General features: G+C 39.5%; 1 protein-coding gene across 6 annotated transcripts in view; it reads right to left on the bottom strand.

Annotated features, from left to right (window-relative positions):
* The window catches only part of LOC139983228 (uncharacterized), a 55,342-nt gene that overhangs the window by 10,836 nt on the left and 18,404 nt on the right, over positions 1 to 26,102 (bottom strand). For 2 of the 6 annotated variants that reach the window (XR_011798560.1, XR_011798561.1), the window contains exons 4-11: positions 21,308 to 21,958; positions 18,515 to 18,694; positions 16,949 to 17,050; positions 16,633 to 16,724; positions 6,665 to 6,876; positions 6,196 to 6,263; positions 4,579 to 4,646; positions 4,324 to 4,368 (exon numbers count right to left, since the gene is read on the bottom strand). Coding sequence is in view for 4 of the 6 variants with exons in the window: in XM_071996639.1 (XP_071852740.1) it covers positions 589 to 605; positions 1,509 to 1,532; positions 1,940 to 1,954; positions 4,324 to 4,368; positions 4,579 to 4,646; positions 6,196 to 6,263; positions 6,665 to 6,876; positions 16,633 to 16,724; positions 16,949 to 17,050; positions 18,515 to 18,694; positions 21,308 to 21,958 (1,474 nt within the window). In the remaining 2 variants the exon portion in view is untranslated. Of the gene's footprint in view, positions 1 to 588; positions 606 to 1,508; positions 1,533 to 1,939; positions 1,955 to 4,323; positions 4,369 to 4,578; positions 4,647 to 6,195; positions 6,264 to 6,664; positions 6,877 to 16,632; positions 16,725 to 16,948; positions 17,051 to 18,514; positions 18,695 to 21,307; positions 21,959 to 26,102 lie in introns of all 6 variants that reach the window. The other 4 variants (XM_071996641.1, XM_071996639.1, XM_071996643.1 and 1 more) reach the window with 4 other exon arrangements.

The following is a 26,102-nucleotide window of genomic DNA, read 5'->3' as shown; positions in this document are numbered from 1 at the left end:
CTTATTGACTGTGCACATATGATGACATAAGTACTGCAGCTTATTGACTGTGCACATATGACGACATAAGTACTGCAGCTTATTGACTGTGCACATATGACGACATTAGTACTGTAGCTTATTGACTGTGCACATATGACGACATGAGTACTGTAGCTTATTGACTGCGCACATATGACGACACGAGTACTGCAGCTTATTGACTGTGCACATATAACGACATTAGTACTGTAGCTTATTGACTGTGCACATATGACGACATTAGTACTGCAGTTTATTGACTGTGCACATATAACGGCATTAGTACTGTAGCTTATTGACTGTGCACATATGACGACATGAGTACCGCAGCTTATTGACTGTGCACATATGACGTCATTAGTACTGTAGCTTACTCATTGTACACAGAGGACGACAATTGTACATTAGCTTAGTGATTCAACACAACAGACACATAGGACGCCAGTTGTATTGAGGTATACTTGCAATTGCTGGAATTTTTACAGCACATAGTATATTATTTTGTTACCTCTGAATTTAGAACATGATTTATCAGTTCAGATAAGGGATCGCAGTATAAAGACTTACCCTTCCGTTTGTTCGGTCTGAAAGCAACAAATGGATAAGAATATTATCACATACAACATTAATATATGAAATCTGATCAGCAAGAAGAAAACGTAGCATGTTTTATGTAGCAAACACAAGGTTAAGCAAATGCAGATGGTAAACTTCAACAATATCTCGAAATTTTCGGACTGTTCACCCGGTTAACCTCGCTTATGTTCATGTAAATTCCACTTTCTTCTCTAAGTTGTAATACCTAAATTTAGTTTCTTATCTCAAAATTTTGATTGCTTTGATTTTTTTTACCTTTTGGTTGATTACATCCGATAGAATAAGATATGATGTTATTTAACAATTTCAACTTTTCATTCTTCCTTTTTTCTATATTTCTATATTCTCTAACCTTCGACTACTATACCTCAAACTTTCAACCATTTCCTCAACCTGACGTCATTTAATCTCAAAACATCGACTTCAGTTGTTTTTAGTTTATGAAGATTATTTTTGCTCTATGTTTTGGTTGGTCAAATACAGGTTTTAGTACAGACCAAAAAGTGGGATGGAGATTTAAGCCCACGACCAGACAACCTCACCAGGCCCTGCCGTCACTGGGGTCCTCAAGGTAAATAGTTGTCCTAAACTAATGAGATTTTAGGGAAAGAAAAAGCGGGAGAGCGGAAAGCGTGTATTGATTGATGATATACACTAAAAACCCAAATCTTGTCCTACCCAAATGTTATGGGTCACATAATTGTATAAACACATACAAATCCTTACATTTTACTCGTAAGTACAATGTTTTCTTTAATATTTTACCAAATTTACCACAATATCTATATAATCCTTGCCTGCTCGTAGAATAATTTGATAAATTAATCTGATGAAAAGTACATGGTTAATTTCCTCTTATAATGGGATACTAAATTTACCAGTTTACTTACCACTTCTTCATTTGCCTTCTCTTTCTGTAATACAAGTGTAAGACACGTAGTTCAATATTATCACGCACATATTATATATTATATATACATATTATATATACAGAAATATTTTCTACTTAAATTTGAAACGACCTTATTCTGTGTATTTATTTACTTGATTACAGTTTGTTCTTGTGAAGAAGCTAATTTCTATATATTTGCCAACGACAATCACATAAAAGTGTAATACAGAACTTAAAACGTAATGTGTTTATATATAAGGGTTCTCTATACTTTGGGTTTGTTCATAATTAATTCTGCAAGAGGTAATAAATTATTCATTATCAATCTCAAACCACCAGTTTGGCTTTGATTGTAGAGAAGATGTCTATAAGATAGGAAATCATGGTAATGTGGAGAGTTATTACAGTATGGCAAACAAAAAGACGTACCTCAAACTTCTTTAACTGAAAGACAAGATGTGAAACAGCCGACAGTTTAAAGCAGCATTTTGCGTCCTCGACTATGATATTTCTCAACCTCATTGACTCCACTATGCCATAACGACATACATAACTAGCATTTCCATTTATATTTTACTTCAAATGGTGGCATAAAAGTCGAAAAAATTGCAACTTTCAACTTTGTTGTTCTCCAAGATATTTTCCGTTGGGAACCCAATAAACCTCGCCCATAATATGAATATTTAAACACTACCAACGTCATGGACAGATACGTAATATAACACCACGCTTGATTTGTGTACAGTCTATATGGCAGTTGTACCAGGGAGTTGCATAACAACTCCCAACGCAAAGTCTTGAATCTATTTTTAGCAACGACTCATAACTAAACCTGCATCTCTGATTGGTTGAATTCAAACTAGTGGGTTTGGGAACTGAATGCGATTTAATTTTGTATGTGGAATACTCGCCAATTAACGTTTTGGCAGGGAAAAACTTGGCCAATATCTTAATTTGCTGTTTTGTGATTTGATGTATGTAAAAAAAGTCAATGGACATGTCAAAAAAGTAGAAAACGGCGACCAAACGCAAAACGCTCATGAATAAACATACTATTCACTGATTGGTGGAATTCAAACTAGTGGATTTGGAGATATGAAAACTTTGTCGAGGACACTTTTACTCGTTATCGATATAAATCGTTAATTACTCGCTAATTAACGCTCTTGGCAGGGTGAAACTTGGATGGTATCTTAGTTTGCTGGTTTATGATTGATACATGTAAAAAAATCGATGCACATGTTAAAAAGGTGGAAAAAAGCGACCCAACGCAAAATGCTGCTTTAATATTGTCACTAAGTTAAATATACAAATTTAAAATAATATGATACACCAATAACTGCTTAATTGTACAATGGTTATACAATTAATATAATGGGAATTAATCGCTCTTTGTTTTAGAAATGCAAACATTATCCTGTTTCTTAAATATCCATTCCCCTGTTCATTTCTAACTTAGTATACAGTTAGCATAAGTTGTAGGCAAGCAAACGTAATTCTAAGCATAGGACAAATAAAAAGAGTAAACATATAGTTCGAGAATTAAGGAGGTAAATCAAACCCCTGAATATGATTCTAGTAGTAGTGGTGAAGAGAGTGGTGACGAAGACGTCACAGTTTACTATGTAAAGTTAATTGCGTCAAGCAAACCAATTGAAGTTCAAGTTGAAATTGAAAACCAAAAGATAACTATGGAATTAGAAACGGGGGCTGGTGTTTCCCTAATCCAAACGATCTGTTTGTTAAGGCACTGTCGCCTAAGGTTTACATTAAACCTACAAAGGCAGTTTTGAAAACATTTACAAGAGAGAAGATACCTGTAAAAGGAAAATGTAGCGTTAAAGTTAAGTATAATGGAATTGAAAAAACATTGCCATTGTTTGTCATTGAAGGGAATTGCCCCGTCCTTTTGGATCGAAATTGGTTGGAACACTTGCCTTTAAATTGGCAAGAAATTAATCGTGTGTATTTTTCACCAACAGACAAAGTCAATGAGATATTGTCTGGTAGTAACGTACTTAATAAGAAATTGGGTACAGTCAAAGGCATCCAAGCGAAACTTAGGATAAAACCTGATGCAACGCCTAAATTTTACAAACCAAGGCCAATGCCTCTAGCTATCAAGGATAAGGTATCAGAAGAGCTAAATAGACGAGTGAAGGAGGTTGTGCTAGAAAAAGTTGATTTTTCTGATTGGGCCGCCCCATTTGTCCCAGTGAGAAAAGGGAATGGTAATATCCGGGTTTGCGGGGACTACAAGGTCACAATTAACCCAGTAATGCACCAACAAGAATATCCTTTGCCCCATCCCGACGAGTTATTTGCACAGCTGCAGGGTGATCGAAAGTTCTCAAAACTAGACTCGTCAAATGCATACTTGCAAATAGTTTTAGATCCCGATTCCAGAAAATATGTTACGATCAACACCCATTTAGGTCTTTTCAGTATTTAAGACTACCGTTTGGAGTAAGCTCCGCCCCTGTTCCCCATGAACATAGATGGGAGCGTGAGTTACTGGCTTGCGACGGAAATCTATAATCAGCTCCTTAGTTTTGGATACATTGAGTTGTAACAAATGATCATCGCACCACTGGGTAAACCTTGCAATCGTGGTGGCGTATGAGTCAATGTCATCTGACAGGTAACCAGTAATGACAATATCATCCGCATATTTGATGACGCTGTAACCACTGGTCATACTCTTACAGTCGCTGGTATGCAGGGAAAAAAGCCAGGGGAGAGGACACAGCCCTGGGGCGCACCTACACAAAATAATATTTAAAAAGAAAAGAAAAAAAGTTATGCATACTTACAAGCATTGTATAAACATAAGCGTTCAGAGGACCGTCTGTAGTATTCTGTGTGAATAAACAAAATACAAAATGATAAGTAAACATTACTTCCCTTGATTTGTATGTAAGAAGACCTTAGCAAGAACTTGATGGGTGTTATTAAGACGAAACCCATATGAATTTGACTATGTTAGTTCTTTTACTATGTAAAGGTATATTTGTAAATAAGTCTATATAAAATGATATCTTCATATAAAATATGTTACCATGACATACCTCCCACTGTTCAGTATCGTAATTCAAATGCAGTATTCCTGCAGATACATCACCTGTTTGCCACTCGACTGAAAGAGACCGTAAAAAGAATTTTCTTTAGTCTGGTATATATGGAAACTTTAACGTGTGAAACATTTAGTACAAGCCCGTTTTGTCAGCTACATCCGGACATATAACATTTATTTAATTTTTGAAGACGATAATTGATAAACCTTGTAATCCTCGATTAAACAGATGAACGGTGCCACCTTTATTTGTGGCACAAGTAATAGTCTTCTTGACATTCCTTTAGTACCCCCTCAATTGTTATACTGGCGTTCCTGTTCAGAACTCATATTTGTTAAAACTCCCTTTCACACGGGACTGTGCATGTCGTCAACTCTCGGTGTACTGCCTAATGCTAATAGGAAGACAAGAGGCCAACGGAAAATGAATATATCTTGGAGAACGCAGTTTTTGAAAATCTGTTAATGATCTGATATCCATCCGAGTTGCTATGTTATAGAATTTTTAACTAGGTTTTCTCACTTTGACCTTCTCAAAGCACAAACAATTATCTTCGGATATGTTGACCATTCATATTGTCCTTGGCGAGATATCGCACATGTACGCATGTCCCACCATTACTGCAAAGGTGAACACTTACTACCTCCCTCCCACCCCTCCCATATCAATAAACAGTGTGTATTGCACCCAGGATTAGATGCCAATCCAACCCAATATATAAAGTACTATACTGGAGCTTGATAAACATAATTCTTCAAACCCTAACTAGATGCTGAATCATTATACGACGAGAATATCAATTGAACAATAATGAAAGCAATTTACCTGATAGAGAACCCTTATGGATTATACAATGGACTGGTACTGTGTTTGTACAGTCCAGAGGTCAATTGTAATGTAAATATACTCTTGTCAACTGAGTGATAACCTCAAATAACCTCCTCTCCCCGCAAAAAATAACAAAAATAGGATTCTTGATTTTATTTCGCTCCACCTCCACCCCACCCCCACCAAAAAAAAGAGAGAGAATTCTTGTATTCATTACGTTAGATCAACTACCACCTATCAATTTCATCCAAACTGTACTTTTTAACGCATTGTGTTTACACATATAAAGCGTTGAACTTCGTGTACTTCACTTTACTTTTGAAGAAAAGACGTTTCTTCTGCTTACTAAGGTGGATCAACACCCCAAGTATGACATTAACCATCATATTCTTCTACACTTGAAGTGTATAGCTAGGCCATCACGCACATACCCACATCCCACGAACATACATAAATGCACGCACAATGACCATCGCATAAATCTATTTGACTTCGATAAGAAATGCGCTATGCTACGGACATTAGGCAATGACGAAAGCAAATATCAGCCCAGTAGGTAAAAATGTAGCTTGAGGGTTGTAGATAAAGACAAGAAGAAATCTCCCTTTTTTGTGTTTACTCATATTTCTCAATCCAGTTGAACAAAGGATAATCATAAACGCATAAGTCATTGTTCTTTATCGTGTAGATGCAATCATTTACACAACTTCATTTCGCCTCATTAACATTTACCTGTAAAGATTAATTTATTTGTCAGAGTAATTTGTTTAACTGCATTCTTACCACGTGGCTTCTGTTGTAACGTGCTCAACTTGTTCTCAAATTTAAAGGGCAGCAGACTTCTTTCAATACTTTGAGAAGAAATTGTATTAATTCGTAAGTTTTTTTTGCCATTAGATACACTACAAGGTGTGCATTATTATACTCTTATTGTTAAGTCCACAAATGCGGGTTCAAGTATATTTATCACATATTTTTCATTTCACATCTGAGGCAGCCTGCTCAAACGAAGGAGAATACCACCGAATTTCTTTGGTAGATAAATCAATCAATTATCTAAAAAAAGAGGTGTATTATGTGTACGTGATATTATGTGTCAGTAAGCACGAGATGGTTCGATATGCTGCTAAATGACTTCACATATAGTTTGACTCTAACAGTAATTATTCCAGCAAATGGGTACATTGAATAAATGTAATTCTTTCTCAGACAATATGAATAATAGTCGACTGTTCAAAGTAACAACGCTTACTTGATCTCAGTTGGTGGACTTCTGTGACAAGCATATTGTAGGATACTTATCAATTTGGTTAAGTCCCATTGTTGCCATTTTTCGTTTTCAAAGTCCAAACATTTCAAAGTGTTCAGCGGAGGTAAAACTGCTCCAGAGCTTAGATTAATAGCTTCACCTTTATCGTCAACTGATATGAAGCTGTCTCGCAGTACAATCCTTTGAATGTCAACCTATACAAAAAATTATAAGAACATAATAAGTTTGAGCAAACACGACTGAAGAACCTCAAAACATTATCAACATTATTTAGTTCATCGACTAACTAGGATAGATCACAAGGCTTTTCAAAGATTAGCTAACAGGAATACAGTTTACAATTGATATAGCAATATTATGTGCGTCTGACATATCGTATAAAATAAATCATAACATGAAAATCGAAAATTGAAACATGACAGTTGTCTCAAATTAGCTTTGCTCATTTATATTTATAATATTGATATGACGATACTTTTTTTTTTGGCTCCCTTGATTCTTTTCTTCTAATTAAGTAATGTCTGTAGTCTTAAGTTGAGGTTGAGGTTATAAGTCCTTAACATAATGTGGAAAGCAAACTGCTAATTGGCAATGGAGATGAACAGCAGTCAAAGGAAAATCGTTCATCTCTGTACCAAAAAAAAAACGCTTTCTTTCATTTAATACATAGTAATTTTAAACTTATTTATGTAATATTCATATCTTAATCGCCGTAACTTGAAGCATTTAAAGGTTACATATTATTCTTCACAAATACGCAACAAATTGACATCTTTCATGATAGTTATTCAACATCACGTGTGTGATAACGAAGTCCATTATTTGACCTAATTGTTAATCAGTTAAATCGTATCTATATTACAAGGTGTTAATCCACTTTGAAGTTTTCTTCTGTAGAGTTTGACAATTTCTAACACGAAGTGGACACTAGATGCGGGCAATTCTGTCTTAACATGTCACATATTATTTGCTTCAACAGAAACAAGTATTAAGAGAAGTAAACCAGAGTTCTAACTCACTAAAAGTCAAAAATACGTGAAGTCGCTGTTTGAAATATTGTTCAATGTATCGTAACATCATGAACTAAGACATGACTGAATGGTTAACATTTGGACAGGCACTTGTTAGATGCATATATGAACCTAGTGGATATTGTGGCTTGTGTTTTATTTTGAAAGTTTAAACAAAATAAAATGAAATAACGAATATAACTAGATACGGATCGGTCACCTATATTCTCAATGTATAATATTATCAGATCCTTCCACCACCTGTCATGGTTTGACAAAAGAACATCCTGAATCGAAAGTAAAGTAATGTTACCCCGGCGATTCGGGTGACCTAGGTATGAGCCAATATATAGGCCACCTGAGGGGTAGAAAGGAACAAAACTCAGAGCAAAATGAATAGTACAGCAACACAATGTCATATGGTATATCAATGTGTATTTACAACCCTTTAATCTAGAACATAATTGTCCTTTACAGCTCTCTGTTATATCATATCAACCTCAGTGAACATCATGAATTTATTGATAACAGATAAACCTAATCAATCTACAGATAACACACACTCACGCATAGACCAACAAACATATCCACCAAACTAACTGACATGACCCACACAGCTGCACACAGAAGTGCTAATATTTATTCTACATCTTAATCCTCTGTGCACCCCTAGACTAGCAACATTTCCCTGCATGAACTAGGGAGCTAGCTCACGACTTATTATTAAAACAAAGGTTCCAATATAGTTGTACCCACACACTACCACTGCACAGGCAGTATACAGCTAATAAGAACAATATCTCTACCTGGTATAGGATTGCCATGGTAACCTAAACAGTTCCACCAATCCTGTGCACCCAGACCTCTGTAGGGGGTCTACCCTATGCAGCTTACTGTGTAGCTACTTTAATCAACCCCTCTTCCAATAGAACAATCCACCTAATTAGCCTATGCAGCACAGGTTATACCTGCTAAGTAATTTGACACCATGGAACCACCTCGTTCCTGGGCGTAGCTGCAGTGGCTTCACCATATCAAATAACAATGTACCATACAGGTAACATACAGCTTAAGGCTATATTAAGAACATATAAAACTACTAGTATTGATAAAAAGGTGCACTTCAATATCTTGACATTCCTATTGAATGTTACCATGAATACTAATAAGAATACATCAGTTAGATCCTTTAACTATTAAAGATAAGAGTAATAAGTACAATAAAGTAAAAAGAACATACCTGAGGGGTAGAAAGGAACAAAACTCAGAGCAAAATGAATAGTACAGCAACACAATGTCATATGGTATATCAATGTGCCACTGACAGGTCATTTTCCCCTAACCTCTGAATGGCTGTACCACTATCTGTGAAGGTAACTTAATAAAAATTTATAGGGGCCTCTGTTTTGTTTAAATCATGTTCCTAACACTCTCCCCCTCTCAAAAGAAGTCGTCCCTGACTCGCATTTCATACATAATGAATGTCATACGTCAACTATCATATAACCAATACATTTAAACCTGCTTAACATATAAAATAGAACTCTACATGTGCTCTTACATTGTACTTTTAAGGGCAGAACCCCACATGTTAGTTTAGTGGAACAATAACAAAGTACCAGAAAATCACTTAAGTTCAAGGTCATGCGCACTCCCAAGAACTGAGTTATTTAGACAGATCACTTGATCTAAAAGCACACGACGGTAACCCCTTTAGGTCTTATGGTCCTACTCACTAGTTACTTACTATACATGCAACTGACCACTACTTGCATAAATTGAGACTCATGTCTTATCTCTAGCTACTAACCATCATCAAGATGATACCAAAAAACAAAATATGATAATCTGTCATGACCTATTATATAGTCTAGTCACAACAACTAACTATTACTACCCATTATCCACTTCTTTCAACATTCGTCGGTCTGTACAAAGTCCAGTCAGGAGTATGTTGTTGGAACTGTGGGTAAAACACTGGCGTTTGTAGTCGGTAGTCGTACATGGGAGGACATGGCTGGAACCAAGGTCTAGTTTGTGTCTGAGGGTAAGGTTGTCCAAGGTTAGGTGGGGGTAAATAGGACGAATATGGACACTGGGTAGACTGAACCCAAGTTGGGGCTCCAGGTTGTCCGTAATTCAGGAAATCTGGTGGCCTTCTATTTCGTGACGGGCGTCCTTGTTCCTCTGGTACTCGCTCCTGTGGTACCTGTTCCTCTGGTATTTCCACGGGTGGTTCAACTGGACGTGTCGGCTGCTCTGGAGTTTGGGGTGTCTGATTTACTGGACTCTGCGAAACATCCACAGCCGCTGGTGTCTGAGTCGGTACATTCTGTAGCTGGTCAGGAGCACCATCACTAACATATTGCTCTGCTGGGGCTGAGGTCCGAGCAGTTGAACGCTGTCGGGTGATATACGTGTGCCACTCGTCATCGCTCACATCTGACCCATCTACATCACCACCTGCCTGGGTTGCAGTTCGTGTTTTCTTTCGCTGGCGTGGGGGCTTCCCATGGATCATCTGTGTCTCATCTAGAGGCAGTGCATCGCATGCTAATAACAAGTTGCGATGCAGAACACGTTTCTGCTTCTTAGAATTATCTGTAATCACTTCAAACACGGGTATGTCAGGATTGATCTGTTTCACAACCCTATAGACGGTGTCTTCCCAGTAAGATCGAAGCTTATCAGGGCCTGCTTGTCGGACAAGGTTCTTCACAAGAACACGGTCACCAGGGCTTAATTGGGTGTAGTGAGTCTTTCTGTCATACCTTTCCTTCGCAGCAGCTGAAGCCTTGTCGGTGTGCCTATTGGCAATACTATACGCTTCCTGCATTTGACAACGCCATTTATCCGCAAATGTTCTGTGATCAATGTCCTCGTTCTCACTTTCCAAATTAAACAAAATATCAACAGGGAGTCGTGGTGAACGCCCGAACATGAGGAAAAATGGCGAGAATCCAGTAGCATCATTCTTTGAACAGTTGTAAGCATGCATGCACCTCGGCAAATGTTCCTTCCAGTTCAGTTTCTGCTGGTTTGACAGCGTTCGCAACATGTTGAGTATAGTCCGGTTCATTCTCTCAACCTGACCATTCCCCTGGGGATGATATGGGGTTGTTCTGCAATGCTCAATACCACAGTATTCCTGGAGTTTTGTGAAGAGTTGGTTTTCAAACTCCCTCCCTTGGTCATGGTGAAGTCTCTTCGGAAAGCCAAATCTCAGGAAGAAATCATTAAACAACCGTTCTGCTGCAGCATGTGCCGATTGTTCTTGGTAGGGTAAGCTTGTGCGAACCTAGTGAAATGGTCAACTACCACGAGGATATATTCGTACCCACCCTTACACTTTTCCAGGTGTAAGTAGTCTATTGATACCATCTCGAAAGGTTCTGTCGTGTGTATTGGTATTAAAGGTGCTCTAATATTTCGAGTAGGTTTCTTCTGAACTACACAATGACACTGCTTGGTGATGTACATTTCCACCTCTTTTGCCATGTATGCCCAATAGAATCGTTGTCGTATTAGGTCAAGGGTTCTTTCTACACCAATATGACCCATGTCGTTGTGGAGCCCCTTCAATACCGTGTCCTTATACTTGGTCGGGAGGAGTAGCTGTTTTCTGTTGACGGTGCATCTACAAAGTAGTCCCTTATCATCAAACTCTAGTTTGTTCCACTGGTTTAGCAGAACCTGTACGTTCTTAGTCTCATTTTTCCGCTCCTGTGGAGATGGTCTCCTTCCGGTTTTCTTCATTTGCATAACTCTACCAAGAACCAAGTCATTCTATTGGGCTTCTTTAAGCTCCAGTGGGTCGATAGGCGAGATTGTAGATGTGGGTGATGTTCCTAGTATGTCGCAACTGTTGCTGTTCACTGTTGTCACATCGATGCATGCCACTTCTCCGCAACATGTGCCTTGGACGTATTCAGCTGTGGCTGTTATTGCAGTACTCGGGATCTTCTCTGTGAATTCGTTGATATAGTTTTCCAACTTGTCAGGTATCGGCATCCTTGATAACACATCTGCATCTACGTTTTCCTTACCAGGGCGGTATCTAATTTCAAATCGAAAACTAGCCAACTCTGATACCCACCTCTGGCCTGTGGCATTCAGACGGGCAGTAGTCATTACGTATGTCAGGGGATTGTTGTCAGTGAATACCACAAAATGATTTGCATACTGAAGGTAGTCACGGAAGCGTTCTGTCACCGCCCATTTGAGAGCAAGGAATTCCAACTTACTGGAGTGATAATTCTGTTCTGGGGGCGTTAACGTGCGTGAAGCAAATGCTATGACTCTCAATTTTCCCTCCAAATGTTGGTACAAGACAGCACCAAGACCGTCACCAGAAGCTTCAGTGTGGAGAACATCTGGTTGAGAAAAATCTGGATAGGCCATAACAGGGTGAACTGTCAGGCGATCAACAAGGTCACACAAAATCGCATGGTGTTCGGGGGTCCACACTATCTTTTCTTTAGAATCACGAGTATTCCCCTTACCAGATCTCGACTCCTGTTTACCCTTTGTCTTGAACTTTTTCTGTTGAGTTCCTAGCAACCCGTACAGCGGCTTCGCTATGATGGAGAAGTTCTGGATATAGTTCCTGTAATATCCAATGAAGCCCAAAATCTTTCGAAGTTCTCCAACGGTTGTTGGTGTCTTGTTCTTCAATAACAGGACTGGTTCTTTGTCAGCAGGGTCCATTCCGTACCCTTCGCCAGTTACCAACCTCCCTAGGTACCTTACCTTTCTCTTGAACAACTCACACTTCTTGGGTTTCAGCTTAATGCCGTGCTTTTGTAATCTTTGTAAAACTCTCCGAAGGCGTTCCACATGGTTGCTAAATGTAGAACCGTAAACAAGGATATCATCAAGGTAGACCACACATATCTCGTTGTTAAGATCGTGCAAGCATCCTTCCATGTACCGTTGAAACTCTGCTGGGGCATTTTTCAGCCCAAAGGGGATTCTTTGCCACTCATGTAATCCCCAGGGAGTAATAAACGAGGTGAGATGCTGACTTTCTGGAGACATATACCCTTGATGGTACGCTTTACCCTGATCTAGGGTACTGAACCATGTGTTTCCTTTAAGGCCATCTAGCAGATCTTGGATTTTGGGGATTGGTTGTCGATCATCCACTGTTTTCTCGTTGAGTGCTCTAAAATCAACGCACAGACGAAGTGAGCCATCACGCTTTCGCACACACACTACCGGGGAGGAATAATTAGATTTAGACTTACTCACCCAACCACGTCTGATGAGATCCTCTAAGTATTCTTTGACTTCCTTGTACAGTGGTCGGGGAATGCTGATGTATCCCTTCTGAACAGGTGTTTCGTCCTTCAGCTGGATTTTCATCTGCAAATCTGGGCAGTCACCAGTATCCATATCATCCCTGGAGAATGCTGATGATTCTTCTATCAACATTTTAGTTGCAAGTTGTCTCTGGTCAGGAGTCAGGTCAGATAGGTCAACTGGAGGGCACCAGTCACGGTCCTGTCTTTCGTCAGGTGGTTTAGTTCTGTCAGTCTCTATATCACAATTTACATATGTAGAATTTGCTGTTGCAGTTTGGTCTACACTAGTCTTGCAGAGTACTTGAGGTAAGGGAAGTACTGAAGTCACTTGTTCCAATGTCCCGAGGGGAGTCCGCTTTGAAAGAAGAAGATCATGGTTAGTGTTATTAAGCACTGGTACATTAACATGGACTACTGACCCCCTTGCCATCCGCACAGTGGTTGCTTGTACATTCAACCCTTCTGGCAAGGATATTTGATTGGGCTCAAATAGCCAGTCAATAGGTCCCTTGACCTCTCCCACATAAACTCTACATTCAATGAAATGAGTCTGGCCACTTCTTAATACCTGATTACGAGGGGGCGATCTGACACTGGCCAGGAGAACACTATCATTCTCTTTTACAACCTTAACCATTGCTGTTAGGGTACTTTTCCCTTTCCCAGGGAATGCAGAGTGAAGATCATTTGCACTAAACCCTGAACCCCCTGTACCATTCAGTATGTGGGCGATAACGTTGTAGCCCACAAGTGGGTTATCCATATCCCCTGAGTAGACCAACATGGGTACCTCTATTTCACCTATTGTGCCCACTTTAAGACTTACTGCAACCCACCCATCATATGGTACCTCTATCCCGTTTGTGGCGGTAAGGTCCAGGTGAAGACCATCCAGGAGTTCTTCCACGGGTCTGACTATGACCCCTGGCATATTCTCCTGAATCCAATCCTTTTGGATTATTGACACCTGGGAACCCGTGTCCCACAACACATCCATCGGTAACCCATTGAGGGAGGCCCTCACAATACACCTCTTACCAACCAATCCTATGAGTTTCTTAAACTTTTTAAGGGACAGGTGGGGTGGTGCAGTGGGAGGTTGCTTGGGACTCTTTTGTCTATCGCCAAATGACTTTTCTACTGTTGGGGTCCCCCCTCGTCCCTTAGAAGTGACCCTCTCTCGTTTCCCGGTGGCCTTTGTCGACACCCTCTTGCATAGTGCTCACCACTTCCACATCGGAAGCAGTGGTTACACCGATCACCCACATTTTCTGATCTACACTTAGGGCAGCCCCTTTCCCCTTTATAACTAACTGGCCTGTCTCTGCTTAAGGATTCCTGGATTTGGGCCACCTGTATTTTCAGCTCTTTCAGGCCCTCAATATCCACCCTTAAACCATTTAGGGATTCCTCAAGGGGGGTAGGCGGTGTTTCCCTTTTTGTTACCTTTTTTGAGGTTGCCTCAATAGCATGAGCTGCCTGGTAAGATCTTGTTTTCGTCTGCTTCTTCAACCGCTCCGTCTCACTACTGGCGCTCTTGTTAAGTTTCTCCAAGAGGAGCTCATCAGAGATGCATGTATTCTCTAGGGAAGGCTTCAGGTCGGCCCGAATCGACTCACTTGTCAGGCCAGTCGAGACTGCATGTAGAAACATGGCCTGCACTAACGGCTCCTCGTATCGCTGGTTGGTCTCACTCTCTTTCGAGGCGAATAAAACCCGCTGCCAAATACTAAGGGCCCTAACAAGGAATTCCTGCGGCGTCTCTTTGGGTGCTTGTGTGAGGCTGCTTAGCTCGTGGTACAGCTCTGTGGCTCCCTTTTCTTGGTAATGTGACCGCAGGATCCGACGAAGCTTCGGTAAGGTTATATCCGTCTTGCTTTCCAGATATCCACGGAGATTCAGGCCTGGGTTGGTAGCTCTAATAACTGCCTCAACCACTTCTTCCTCTGGGTATCCCTTCCGGAGTCCAGCTTCTATCTGGTGGATAAGACTGGTGAAACCCAGCCCATCCTTCTGCTGACTTCCAGCAATCTGCCCGGAGATCTTAAAGTCGCGGCGGATGTACTCTCTGTGGTGTTGTAACACTTTGGTACTTGTCGGGTCCGATGGGGGCTCAGGTGTACCCACCTTTTGGCTTGACTTGTCATCAACTTTCTCTGGTATCTCCCCTAGCAAGACTTCTCTCAACTCCTTCAACTTTCCAAGGCCCTGGTCATCGGACTCCTCCAGCTCCTCACTGCTCAGGTAACGGTTGATTAATCCCAGAAGACCGGTTCGACCCTTCGTCTTTGCCTTGATGCGGTCAGTCTCGGGAAGGGCGATTCCCAGACCCACACTCTCCAGCTGGTCTACCGTGCAAAGATGCAGCTTAGTCTGGATCTCGCAAAGAAGCTCGTCAACCGTCGCCATCTTTCTGGGTGAGCAACCTTAATCCTGCTCCTCAGTATGCCATGAGTTTTTATCCGGGTGGTGCCTCCAAATTGTTACCCCGGGGATTCGGGTGACCTAGGTATGAGCCAATATATAGGCCACCTGAGGGGTAGAAAGGAACAAAACTCAGAGCAAAATGAATAGTACAGCAACACAATGTCATATGGTATATCAATGTGTATTTACAACCCTTTAATCTAGAACATAATTGTCCTTTACAGCTCTCTGTTATATCATATCAACCTCAGTGAACATCATGAATTTATTGATAACAGATAAACCTAATCAATCTACAGATAACACACACTCACGCATAGACCAACAAACATATCCACCAAACTAACTGACATGACCCACACAGCTGCACACAGAAGTGCTAATATTTATTCTACATCTTAATCCTCTGTGCACCCCTAGACTAGCAACATTTCCCTGCATGAACTAGGGAGCTAGCTCACGACTTATTATTAAAACAAAGGTTCCAATATAGTTGTACCCACACACTACCACTGCACAGGCAGTATACAGCTAATAAGAACAATATCTCTACCTGGTATAGGATTGCCATGGTAACCTAAACAGTTCCACCAATCCTGTGCACCCAGACCTCTGTAGGGGGTCTACCCTATGCAGCTTACTGTGTAGCTACTTTAATCAACCCCTCTTCCAATAGAACAATCCACCTAATTAGCCTATGCAGCACAGGTTATACCTGCTAAGTAATTTGACACCATGGAACCACCTCGTTCCTGGGCGTAGCTGCAGTGGCTTCACCATATCAAATAACAATGTACCATACAGGTAACATACAGCTTAAGGCTATATTAAGAACATATAAAACTACTAGCATTGATAAAAAGGTGCACTTCAATATCTTGACATTCCTATTGAATGTTACCATGAATACTAATAAGAATACATCAGTTAGATCCTTTAACTATTAAAGATAAGAGTAATAAGTACAATAAAGTAAAAAGAACATACCTGAGGGGTAGAAAGGAACAAAACTCAGAGCAAAATGAATAGTACAGCAACACAATGTCATATGGTATATCAATGTGCCACTGACAGGTCATTTTCCCCTAACCTCTGAATGGCTGTACCACTATCTGTGAAGGTAACTTAATAAAAATTTATAGGGGCCTCTGTTTTGTTTAAATCATGTTCCTAACAGTAATATTAGAAATTCTTGTAAAAAGTTTTTCACCTGTCTTTCAGATGCTTCCTTCAACCTCTTCACTGTCCCATCGTGAACATCTCGAGTTTGGTCTTTCGAAATTATAACTTTTTTACACAAGGCTTTAAAATGAAAGAACAAGGCCGATTCATGAGTAATAGTCTTACAGTCGTATTCTATTTCATTCTGGGTCACTTTAACTTAAATTTATATGCAAGTGCAGTGCAGGAAACTTACTAATCCAAACTGAGAACGTATCGCTTCTTACGTCAAAATTAAATGCACAGTGATTGAAAGATGTAAATAATCCATGCAGTAATCAAGTCAATATAGATAGCTTCGATACCTTTTAGTTCTTCTTCTGTCACCTTTTTCGTAGGTTTGAGTAGTTGATGTTGTTGCTGTTGTGTTGCTACTGTTGTACTCTGTCGATCGTTAGAATGATTCTCTGTTGCGGATAAGATATAAACTGTATTTCTCATCTGAGTATTGTAAGCTGTAGTTCTAACAGCGAAATAAAAGTATTAATAATTAAAGACCTTCTGAATACGTTAGGTAAGATAATGTATAGTTATATACATAACTTGACGCCTGAGATCTGTGAAATATGAGTCACACGTTTTCATGGGAACTGCATGGACAACTTGAATTCTGATCTAAAGAAATGACCTGCATCACTCTTTATGTGAAGCTTATGAAGCATAAATATACTAAGTGATCATCTCATTGTCATAGTGCTGATCATACGAATACAGCCAAAGTGTGACTTGTTCTCAGTCAGTGGGACTTAACATACCTTTAAAAGGCAACGGATCTGATCTTTAATTACCTATTTTATGTCAGGATGACCATGTATGTTAACGTTCAAATAACACTTTAATCTATTTAATCCATTTAATCCATTTACGTACATCGTTGACAAAAGTCTGAATTTGAACGGTGTGTTTGAACGAATAAGTTATGCTGACTTTTTTGCTGGATATTATCATCAAGTTACATTCATCTAATGATTCAGTTTCTCAGCATATCCTTACTTTCTCCCCAGACTACTTGCGGAAAGGGAAGTGACCTGATTGTAACAAGAATATTTACATGAGTGTATTGCTATAACTGATATATTGCCATATATTGTTATTAATATGGAGAGTGACAAACATTTTAATCAGCATAAATAGGTTAGAGTATTCACATTTTGATGAGAAATCTGTAGTTCTTGTAACAGTTTGCTTTCACCAAGACCTCTAATCGTATTATGGGTCCGTTGGGCTTACATCATTACATTTATGTGGTTTTAGTCTGATTGTGGTTATTGTCACCAAGGCTACACCGCAAACTGCTCTTATTTGTAGTGAAACAATGAAATAATGTATTGCGTTCCAAATACAATTAATTGAAACACGACGTGCACTAGAAAGTAGGTGCTAAGGTTTGTAGCTAGGATTACACGCACATAGTAGAGCAGGAATCACAGGAGAGCATTTCAAGAATTCTATACCAGGAAGGGTTGAGAGGTCATAAAGAGCATCTCGGAGAGGCTTAATCAAAAGTGTACGGGGGATGTCATATGTAAGAGATTCCCAATTATTGCTCTGGAAGACCCCATCCACCCCTCATGCTACAATTGGAGTTAACACAATGTTATATCAACAATGGGAACACAGCCATTGGTGGGGCAAGGAAAGGCTGAACCAGATCTCCAGGGATCACAGATTGCAATGGCTTCGAAGTATTTTAAGTATAAATCCTTTGGCAGAGACTCATAATAGGAGAAAATGATTTCACCCTCTAGAGTTATCTAAGTCAGCGTCGACAACAGTCTGATAAAAAAAGAAACCTGTACAGAATCAATTAAACAGAAGTATATTAGATACTTCGGAGTAAGATTGACATTTGTGATTAATCAATTATTTACCTATAAGTCGGCGGATGCGGCGGCTGCTGCGGCGGATGCGGCTGCGGATGCTGCTGCGGCGGCTGCTGCTGAGGTTGTGGTAGGCCACGATCAGAAGTACGACGATGCAACTCGTCATCACAAATAACACAACAACAGCAACAACAACAACAACATCCCAACCAGTTCGTCGTTCCTCCTCTGAAATACCAAGAAATAGTCAAAACATGGACATCAACAATTCCAGATACAAGTTGACATCATCTCCAGATAACAAATCAACACAGCTATAATAAATAGGTTCATAGTAGCCCAAACATGCATGTGAATGATATACAACGGTATGCAGGTGCGTATCCAGGGGGGGGGGGGCGTTGGGGGCGCGCGCCCCCCGGGTAAGAAAAAGAGGAGAGAAAAAAAAGAGAAGAAAAAAGGAAAAACGAGGGGAAAAAAGAGGAGAAGGAGAGGAAGGAAGGGAAAAGAAAAAGAAGAAAGAGAGAAAAAGGAGAAAAGGAGGGAGTAAAAGAAAACGCGAAGACACCGGAGAGAGAAAGAGGAACAGTGACATCATTACAGCGCTGAAGGGTAGCCAGTGACGGATCAATGATTTCGTAAAAGTGTGACTCACCCTACCCCTTACACCGACAACTCCATTTTTTGACGTTTCCATTTTCCTCTCTCACTAATGATCTATATATGTACTATATATGGTCTATCATAACGCGTGTGTAGAATTGTGCTATGAAACCAACTGTGGCTGGTCTCGAACTCGACCGTGTCGTCGGGGAACATGACGCATTTTGGGATGGGGGCACCGCCCGCCCCCCCCCCATTCAGCATTTTTTTTTAAATGATATCGCTAAGTAATTTCAAAATAGAAAGTGCTTAGAGGCAACTTACAAGGCCTGGGAAGTGTCATTTCCAGCGATCTGGGAGACATTTTCGGCCAAAATTTGCTTGTACGCTTCGCGCTAACAAATGGTCCTGGGTAGTGCCATTTCCAGCGATTTGGGAGGCATTTTCGGCCACAATTTTCTTGTACGCTTCGCGCCAACCTATGGTGGCGCTACGCTTAGATAATTTGCCTACAGGCTTCGCCCCTCCCAATTGGCAAATTCCTCGCTACGCGCCTGTTCGAATTTGTAACGCAAACAGCAGATATTACATCATATCAGTGAACATGAAAATGGCGTTCCAGGATGAAAAGCCTCAAAACTGTCCGACTTGCCTGAAAATATAACCAAAAATTTTCGCGCGCGAAGCGCGCGTTCAACGTGTTCATGTCAATATCATATAAGCAAGTATCGATTATTGAATCGCATGCCATCATGTACCGTACGTTCAAATTGCGCAGTATTTCGCGGGATGCTAATGTAAACAACGACATGTCTCATGTAGATGTATGAAAAGCATGGAGGTCCAATTATGTCAAAACTCTCTTTTACATTAGTAATGGCGAATTAGGGGCTGCACCCCCGCCGCGCAGTGGCGGAGCGTCCATACGGTCGGGGGGTGGATGCCCCCCTGACGGACTCAAATGGACTGCTGGCGCCTTTTTCAGCTCTTTACCACTTTTTACTTATTCTAGATTATTAACTTTTTTATTGCGCTCTCATCTACTTATTGACATTTGTCACATTTTCTTGGTGTAATTTGGCGATGACACCTTATTCTTCGTTTATCTGCAAATTAGCCAGGCCCGGAAAGGGTCATTTCCGGCGATCTAGGGAGTATCTTTATTCAAAAAATTTCTGTACGCTACGCGCCAACCAGTGGTGGCGCTCCGCTTAGATAGTGTCGAAAGCGCTCCTACAGACCATTCTCGCCACTCCTGACCAATACCCCTAGCTCCGCCACTGCCGCCGCGCCTCCTACGCCTATGTGTGTAGTGTTCGCTTTCGGAAATATCTGCTATTTTTTCATTTCCTTCAACCAAGTTTTATAATAGCCGTTATAAGAGGTTTTAATGTTTCTACACCAATAAATTAACTGTGTCTGAATTTTAGAAAAATTTAGAATTTAAGAAAATTTCTGACCAACATCACATTTCTGACCTGCATCACACTTCACTCTACTCGTGCAATTTTCACCGGTCTGTTAGGGGTTCAAGGAAGTTTTTCTATATTGGTTGTCCATAGATGATATTTTGTACAACATTATGGGTATGTTTTCAAGTGAGTTTATTCACGAGAAATGTGAATTTTCAAATTCTGAACAAATATGGGGCTTAAAACCTTGAAAAGTGGGGCTGACGGGTATTCTGGGCAGCGACGTAGAATCACCTACAAAAGCAAAGACCCACAGGAGATGCCATCAGGTCGAACATGATGTGTGCCGGGTTGACAAACTTCAAAAAGGTTATGGATGGAAAAAAAAACTATTAGGAAATACCTGGTTCTCAGGCAAAAAGTGTACATCTGGTTGGTTATTTCAAGCCCGAGAAGTGCCGTTTCCGGTGATCTGGGGGGGTTTCAAAACAAGAAATTTTCTTGTACGCTGCGCGCCAACCGATGGTGGCGCTCCGCTTAGATAGTAATTCGCGCCCCCCGGGTTTGAAAATCCTGGATACGCGCCTGGTATGTCAAATAGGTATCAAGAACTTAACACCGCATACAAAGTAAAATTACATACGTAGCTGATAGTTTTTAAAATACGTCACTATATTAGCAACACTTCTTTTTTCAATTCCAAATAAAAACAACAACAGCATTCGATCATTTTACGTTTACTTACTGTAACACCACTGTGACATATAATGTCACCTGCACATAAAGATATTTATTGGGAAGTTCTTGCATTTAACTAACTTCTTACCCTGAAAAATTACATCCTGAAAAGTTACATCAGTTGATGTAAATTTCGTTGCAACACCGTCAGTGCTATAAACACACGTGTACGTGCCCAAGGTAGGATTTCCAACCGTGTTTATGATAAGAGAGCTATCTTGCAATGTGAATCCATCAGGCATCATAACTTCACTCATACCTTTAGTTCCAAATGCAATAATTTCTTCCGTTTGACCAACTTTTTTCCATACAAAGAAGGACACATCTTCCCCGCAGTTCATAATAACTCTTTCATTAGGAGTTACAAGCAGCTGTTCGCTAGATGCTTCCAGTTTCCCGCTTTCAACCAGTATCGTTGATTCATTGTTACCTACCTCAGACACATTGCTTCTCGCTACGCAGACATATAAACGTAATGAGAGAGAGGTTTGTAACGAAATATCTACAACAGAATGGTAAGACTGTAATTCATTGACACTGGTTGTTACATTTTTCGACTGAGAAGAGATCTGTCCATCCCCAGTGTTAGTTCTTAACTTCCATGACAAATCATCTAATACTTCACCTACTCGTAAAACATTACAACTTAAACTGGAAGCAGCGTTTAAATCTAAAAAGCATAATGATTTCTGGTCACATCCAGTGGCATCAATGGTTGGGTACGGTTCCTGTGGTTTGTCTGCAAATTGTGGAAAGGAAGACATATAAAGTAATATTGTCCAACCAGAAAACATTAGGCCTATATATATATATGGATACTTTTTATAACTTTAGTTGGTTTCACAAACAACTAAAGGTCGCAAGGAAGTCGGTCTTCTTTGTTAAAGATCTTTCTTACTCAATGCAGTTCACACTAAGCTGCTAATTTATTGTTCATCTGGAAGACCACACTTTGCGAATAATTTATATTTCAATAAGAAATTGACACTGTAGCTTGTCCCTTACAAATAAATTCAAGCTCAAGCCCAGTTGATTAACCAATGTATTGGAATTCTAACTGAACATAGAAGGAGCGTCCATTGTCTCACATTTGAAGGCTGCTACACCAATCAATCCACAGCAAAGATTCTTGGAGCTAGACTTTCATTCCCTTATTGGCAGTCAATCTTTCCTCATCCTACCCTCCCAAATGAAAATGTGTACATAATGTTTGATGCATGTCACATGCTTAAATTGATGAGAAATACACACAGCAAAGTACCTTTAATGGAGAAAACTCAAAATGAATGTAAGCTTAGCTGTACAGACACCGAGTTCCTCTGTCGCGGATGCCATTGACTTTCTGCGAGAAGATATGAAGATCCCATCATATGATTGTAGTCAAGGGACTATTGAATTCATTCGAATCATTGATATACTATTTGATAAACTCAACTCCAAGGCACCATCAGAAAAATTTGTAAACGCCCCTTGCGGAAACATTCCAAAGCAGAATGGACTGGCTGGTTCAGTAGCTGCTGTAAAATTCTTGAAAGCCTCAAAGCTGCTAGTGGATGCTTTCTTCATTCCAAAAGAATGAAAACAACAGGAGTTGGATTCATCATAACTATTATGTCAACAAAGAGTTTCAGCAAGACTTTGCTAACTAGGTTGACAAACCAGCTTCATTATATTTAAACGCACAAGTTCTCACAAGATTATTTAGATTTTTTTTTTCAATAAAGTTAGGCAACGTGGTGGATGGAACAATATCCAACAGCACGACAATTTTTTTGGTCATTGAGAAGTGTTTTTATAAAAACATTGATTTCAACAAGTTCTTCTGGAAAACAGCTTCATATTTGATAGCCTCCAAGAATCCATTTGCAACTGAAGACTAGCCGGAGACGAGCACCACCGGTGAGAAATGGCACCACTTTACCAAGACTACCAGATAACAGGACATTACTGAGTCTTCAGTTCATAAACTATCCAACTGATATGTAAAAAAACTGCCCCTACTATATTGCTGGTTATGTCTCTCGAAGAATTACACAAGATATGGAATGCATGGACTGTGCAAAATCAATGTTTAAATCCATCTCTGAGAGTGCTAAAGACCATCCATATTCTGCTGTGAATGTTCCAAGGTATTCACTGATTCTAAGACGCAGGGACAGAGGAGGATTAAAGGTGCCATCATCGAGCGTTTTCGAAGTTGTCCAAATTCGCTAATAAGTTGTTCAGGTACAGTACCAACATACATAACATTCCTTCATCATAGTGAAGTCATTTCTAACATGACTTGAATCTATAATCATTTTACAAGGTAGAAAGCCTATATCATGTTATATATTTTCTTTTGGTCAGTCATGTTTGCAAATTCTCTTGTTCAATCATCATCTAATTGAAGAGGTGAACATTTAGTATTCACATTCAGATTTTAGTTTCACCATTCAAGGGTAAACTCATGTAGAGATACAAAAAAATGCTATGAGGCCCTAATGAGGCCCTCTTACAAAATTTACAATAGAAGAAAACAGAAATTACAAACATATAAACGTAAATAGAACATAGTAAAAATAATAATAAAACACAAAATAAAATGATCAAAAACTTTGAAATAGAAGTAAAGCGAGTAGAAAAAACATATCAAGGTCTGTTAAATACAACATTACAAAGCATTAGAAATGTTTTATTTAGGCTCCCTCCTGAACAGCATAACAGGTAGCCTATTAACATTCCACAACTATGATAGAATATCAAATAAACCATGAAGCATGCAAATTGCCATAAGGAATGAAATTCATGTCTTGAAAATATCTCAAACATATGGAAATTTTCTTCCTGGTATACACCACTGCACTAAGAACTGGGCAAATGACAAAGTAATCTTATTGACACGTAAGCACCTAATGTAATACCCATATCACACTGGCCAAGTTTTAAATTACATTAGCCCTAATGTTAGTCTATATGAATACAAAATGCATACAGTATTAGTACTGTACTACTAAAAAGCTATGCTGTAAGATTTTTAGGCTTATACCTAAAATGTCAATGGTATTGCTGCATTATTGGCTAGGCCTTACGTTACTACATAGTAACATCGATTGTCGCCCCACGTGCTTGAGTCATTAGAGGCGAAAAAACGTTCAAAGTTGTTTCTTAATGCAGGAGTATAATTCTTACCACTCTGGTAGCCATAACATGTCTCTGTTGTAAAAATTACACCGACTCTTTCGAGAAAAAAAACGGATAAAGTCAAATTTAATATTAGAGTCGAATGCACAATGTATGTATGAAGACGTACAAATGATATGGCTTTATGCCGTACAACGCAAACGTCATTCACTCTTTTCAAGGCTTGGCTGCTTTAACATAACAAATTCTACTTGGTATTATGAGCACTGCCTCGTTACCGCAGCTATATATATAATTAGCCTCTTCATTGTCCAAGCAATGTGAATAGGCTATGACTTATTGTTATGGAATTCATGATAATACAAGCGTAGCTACTGTACACCTTGACGCATGCTGAGTCATATAAAGTAAATAAACATTCTATTGTAAACTAGGCTTTGTCTTTTTGTGTTCTGGGCCTAGTTAGAAGCGCCATGACAAACTTCAACGAAGCGTTAGCATTATTCTATCAGAATGCCAAAACAAAAAAGGTTAATGACGTCAAATCCGAAAAAAATCCACACAACGATACGCGTTGCACAGATAATTCGTATGGAACGCAGAAATGACAAAAGAAGTACGTATATATAATACCCGCCCTGCTGTTCTCCTTTAGGAAAAGTGCCAATAAGAAGCAGAAGAACAGTTCTTTTGCTATGTTATCAATAAGGATCTGTTTTTTTTTTGTGGCGTGGATGTTAAGAGGATGAATGGAAGCACATGTGGTTCAAACATTAAGAAAATTTAGGCAATTTTTGACCATTGTAGCCCTCACAGGAGCAGCGTACAAAAATTGTTTACGACTGAGCAAAGTGGTTTGTTTACAAGTGAAGAAAACGTCATGGCTCTCGTAGCAAACAATCTGCATGGTCATGATACGGAAAATTGATGGTACCATGAAAGGCCAACTTGTCAGCTATCCAGTGACAGGTAGCGCTCAGCTTGTTAGACTTTTTTCTAGACGTAAAGACCACATCACTTAGTGTTTCCGTACCGGCAGTTTCGAATGTGAAGGTATTGTTTAGTGTAAGACCTTTCTCACCAATAACATGTAGGAATAAAGACGTTTGGGATTTCGTAGAGTTTTCTGTAGATGTAGCAAGAATCTTTGATTACATTTTTTCCAGTTTCCTGATACGTAACGGTGAACTGTAGTCCTGGTGGTGGCGATAATCCTGTTGCTATGTATAACTAATCTGAATTTACACTGTTCATGAACACCACAGGTCAATACGATGGTTACCTATACCAACGTTGTCCTCGTATGCTCGTTATACTATACTGTAGTTGACTTTGGCGGGTGTGTCATGTCGGCCTAGTCTACCTGATCACTATACCACATAACGTTAGGTATCTCCGAGTAACACTGAACAGTATGTGTATTCTACACTTGCGAAATATGCATATTCGCACCTCCGCTACCTTCAAATATTTCTTGAAATCATCCAAATATATACATAATTGCCCCCCCCCCCCAAAAAAAAAATTGTTGCAATGTAAGGAGAAATAGATAACCTTGACAACAATATTCAACCCCCCCCCCGCCAAATAAAAAATAAGAATAAAATAAATAATCATTGGCTTTAAAAGAAGTATAGCTTACTAATGGTAGACATGCTGTTTCTAAGTTTTTACAATGTTTGAACTTAAAGTCTCAATATGTGTTTGCTGATGAATTTCGGAATAAAACAGGTGGGTTTAATTGAGAAAAGCTGTCGCAA

Source organism: Apostichopus japonicus, chromosome 16 (genome assembly GCF_037975245.1).
Source record: "Apostichopus japonicus isolate 1M-3 chromosome 16, ASM3797524v1, whole genome shotgun sequence".
NCBI lineage: Eukaryota > Metazoa > Echinodermata > Holothuroidea > Aspidochirotida > Stichopodidae > Apostichopus > Apostichopus japonicus.
Note: the sequence above shows the minus strand (reverse complement) of the source record. Positions and strands in the feature narration are given on the sequence as shown.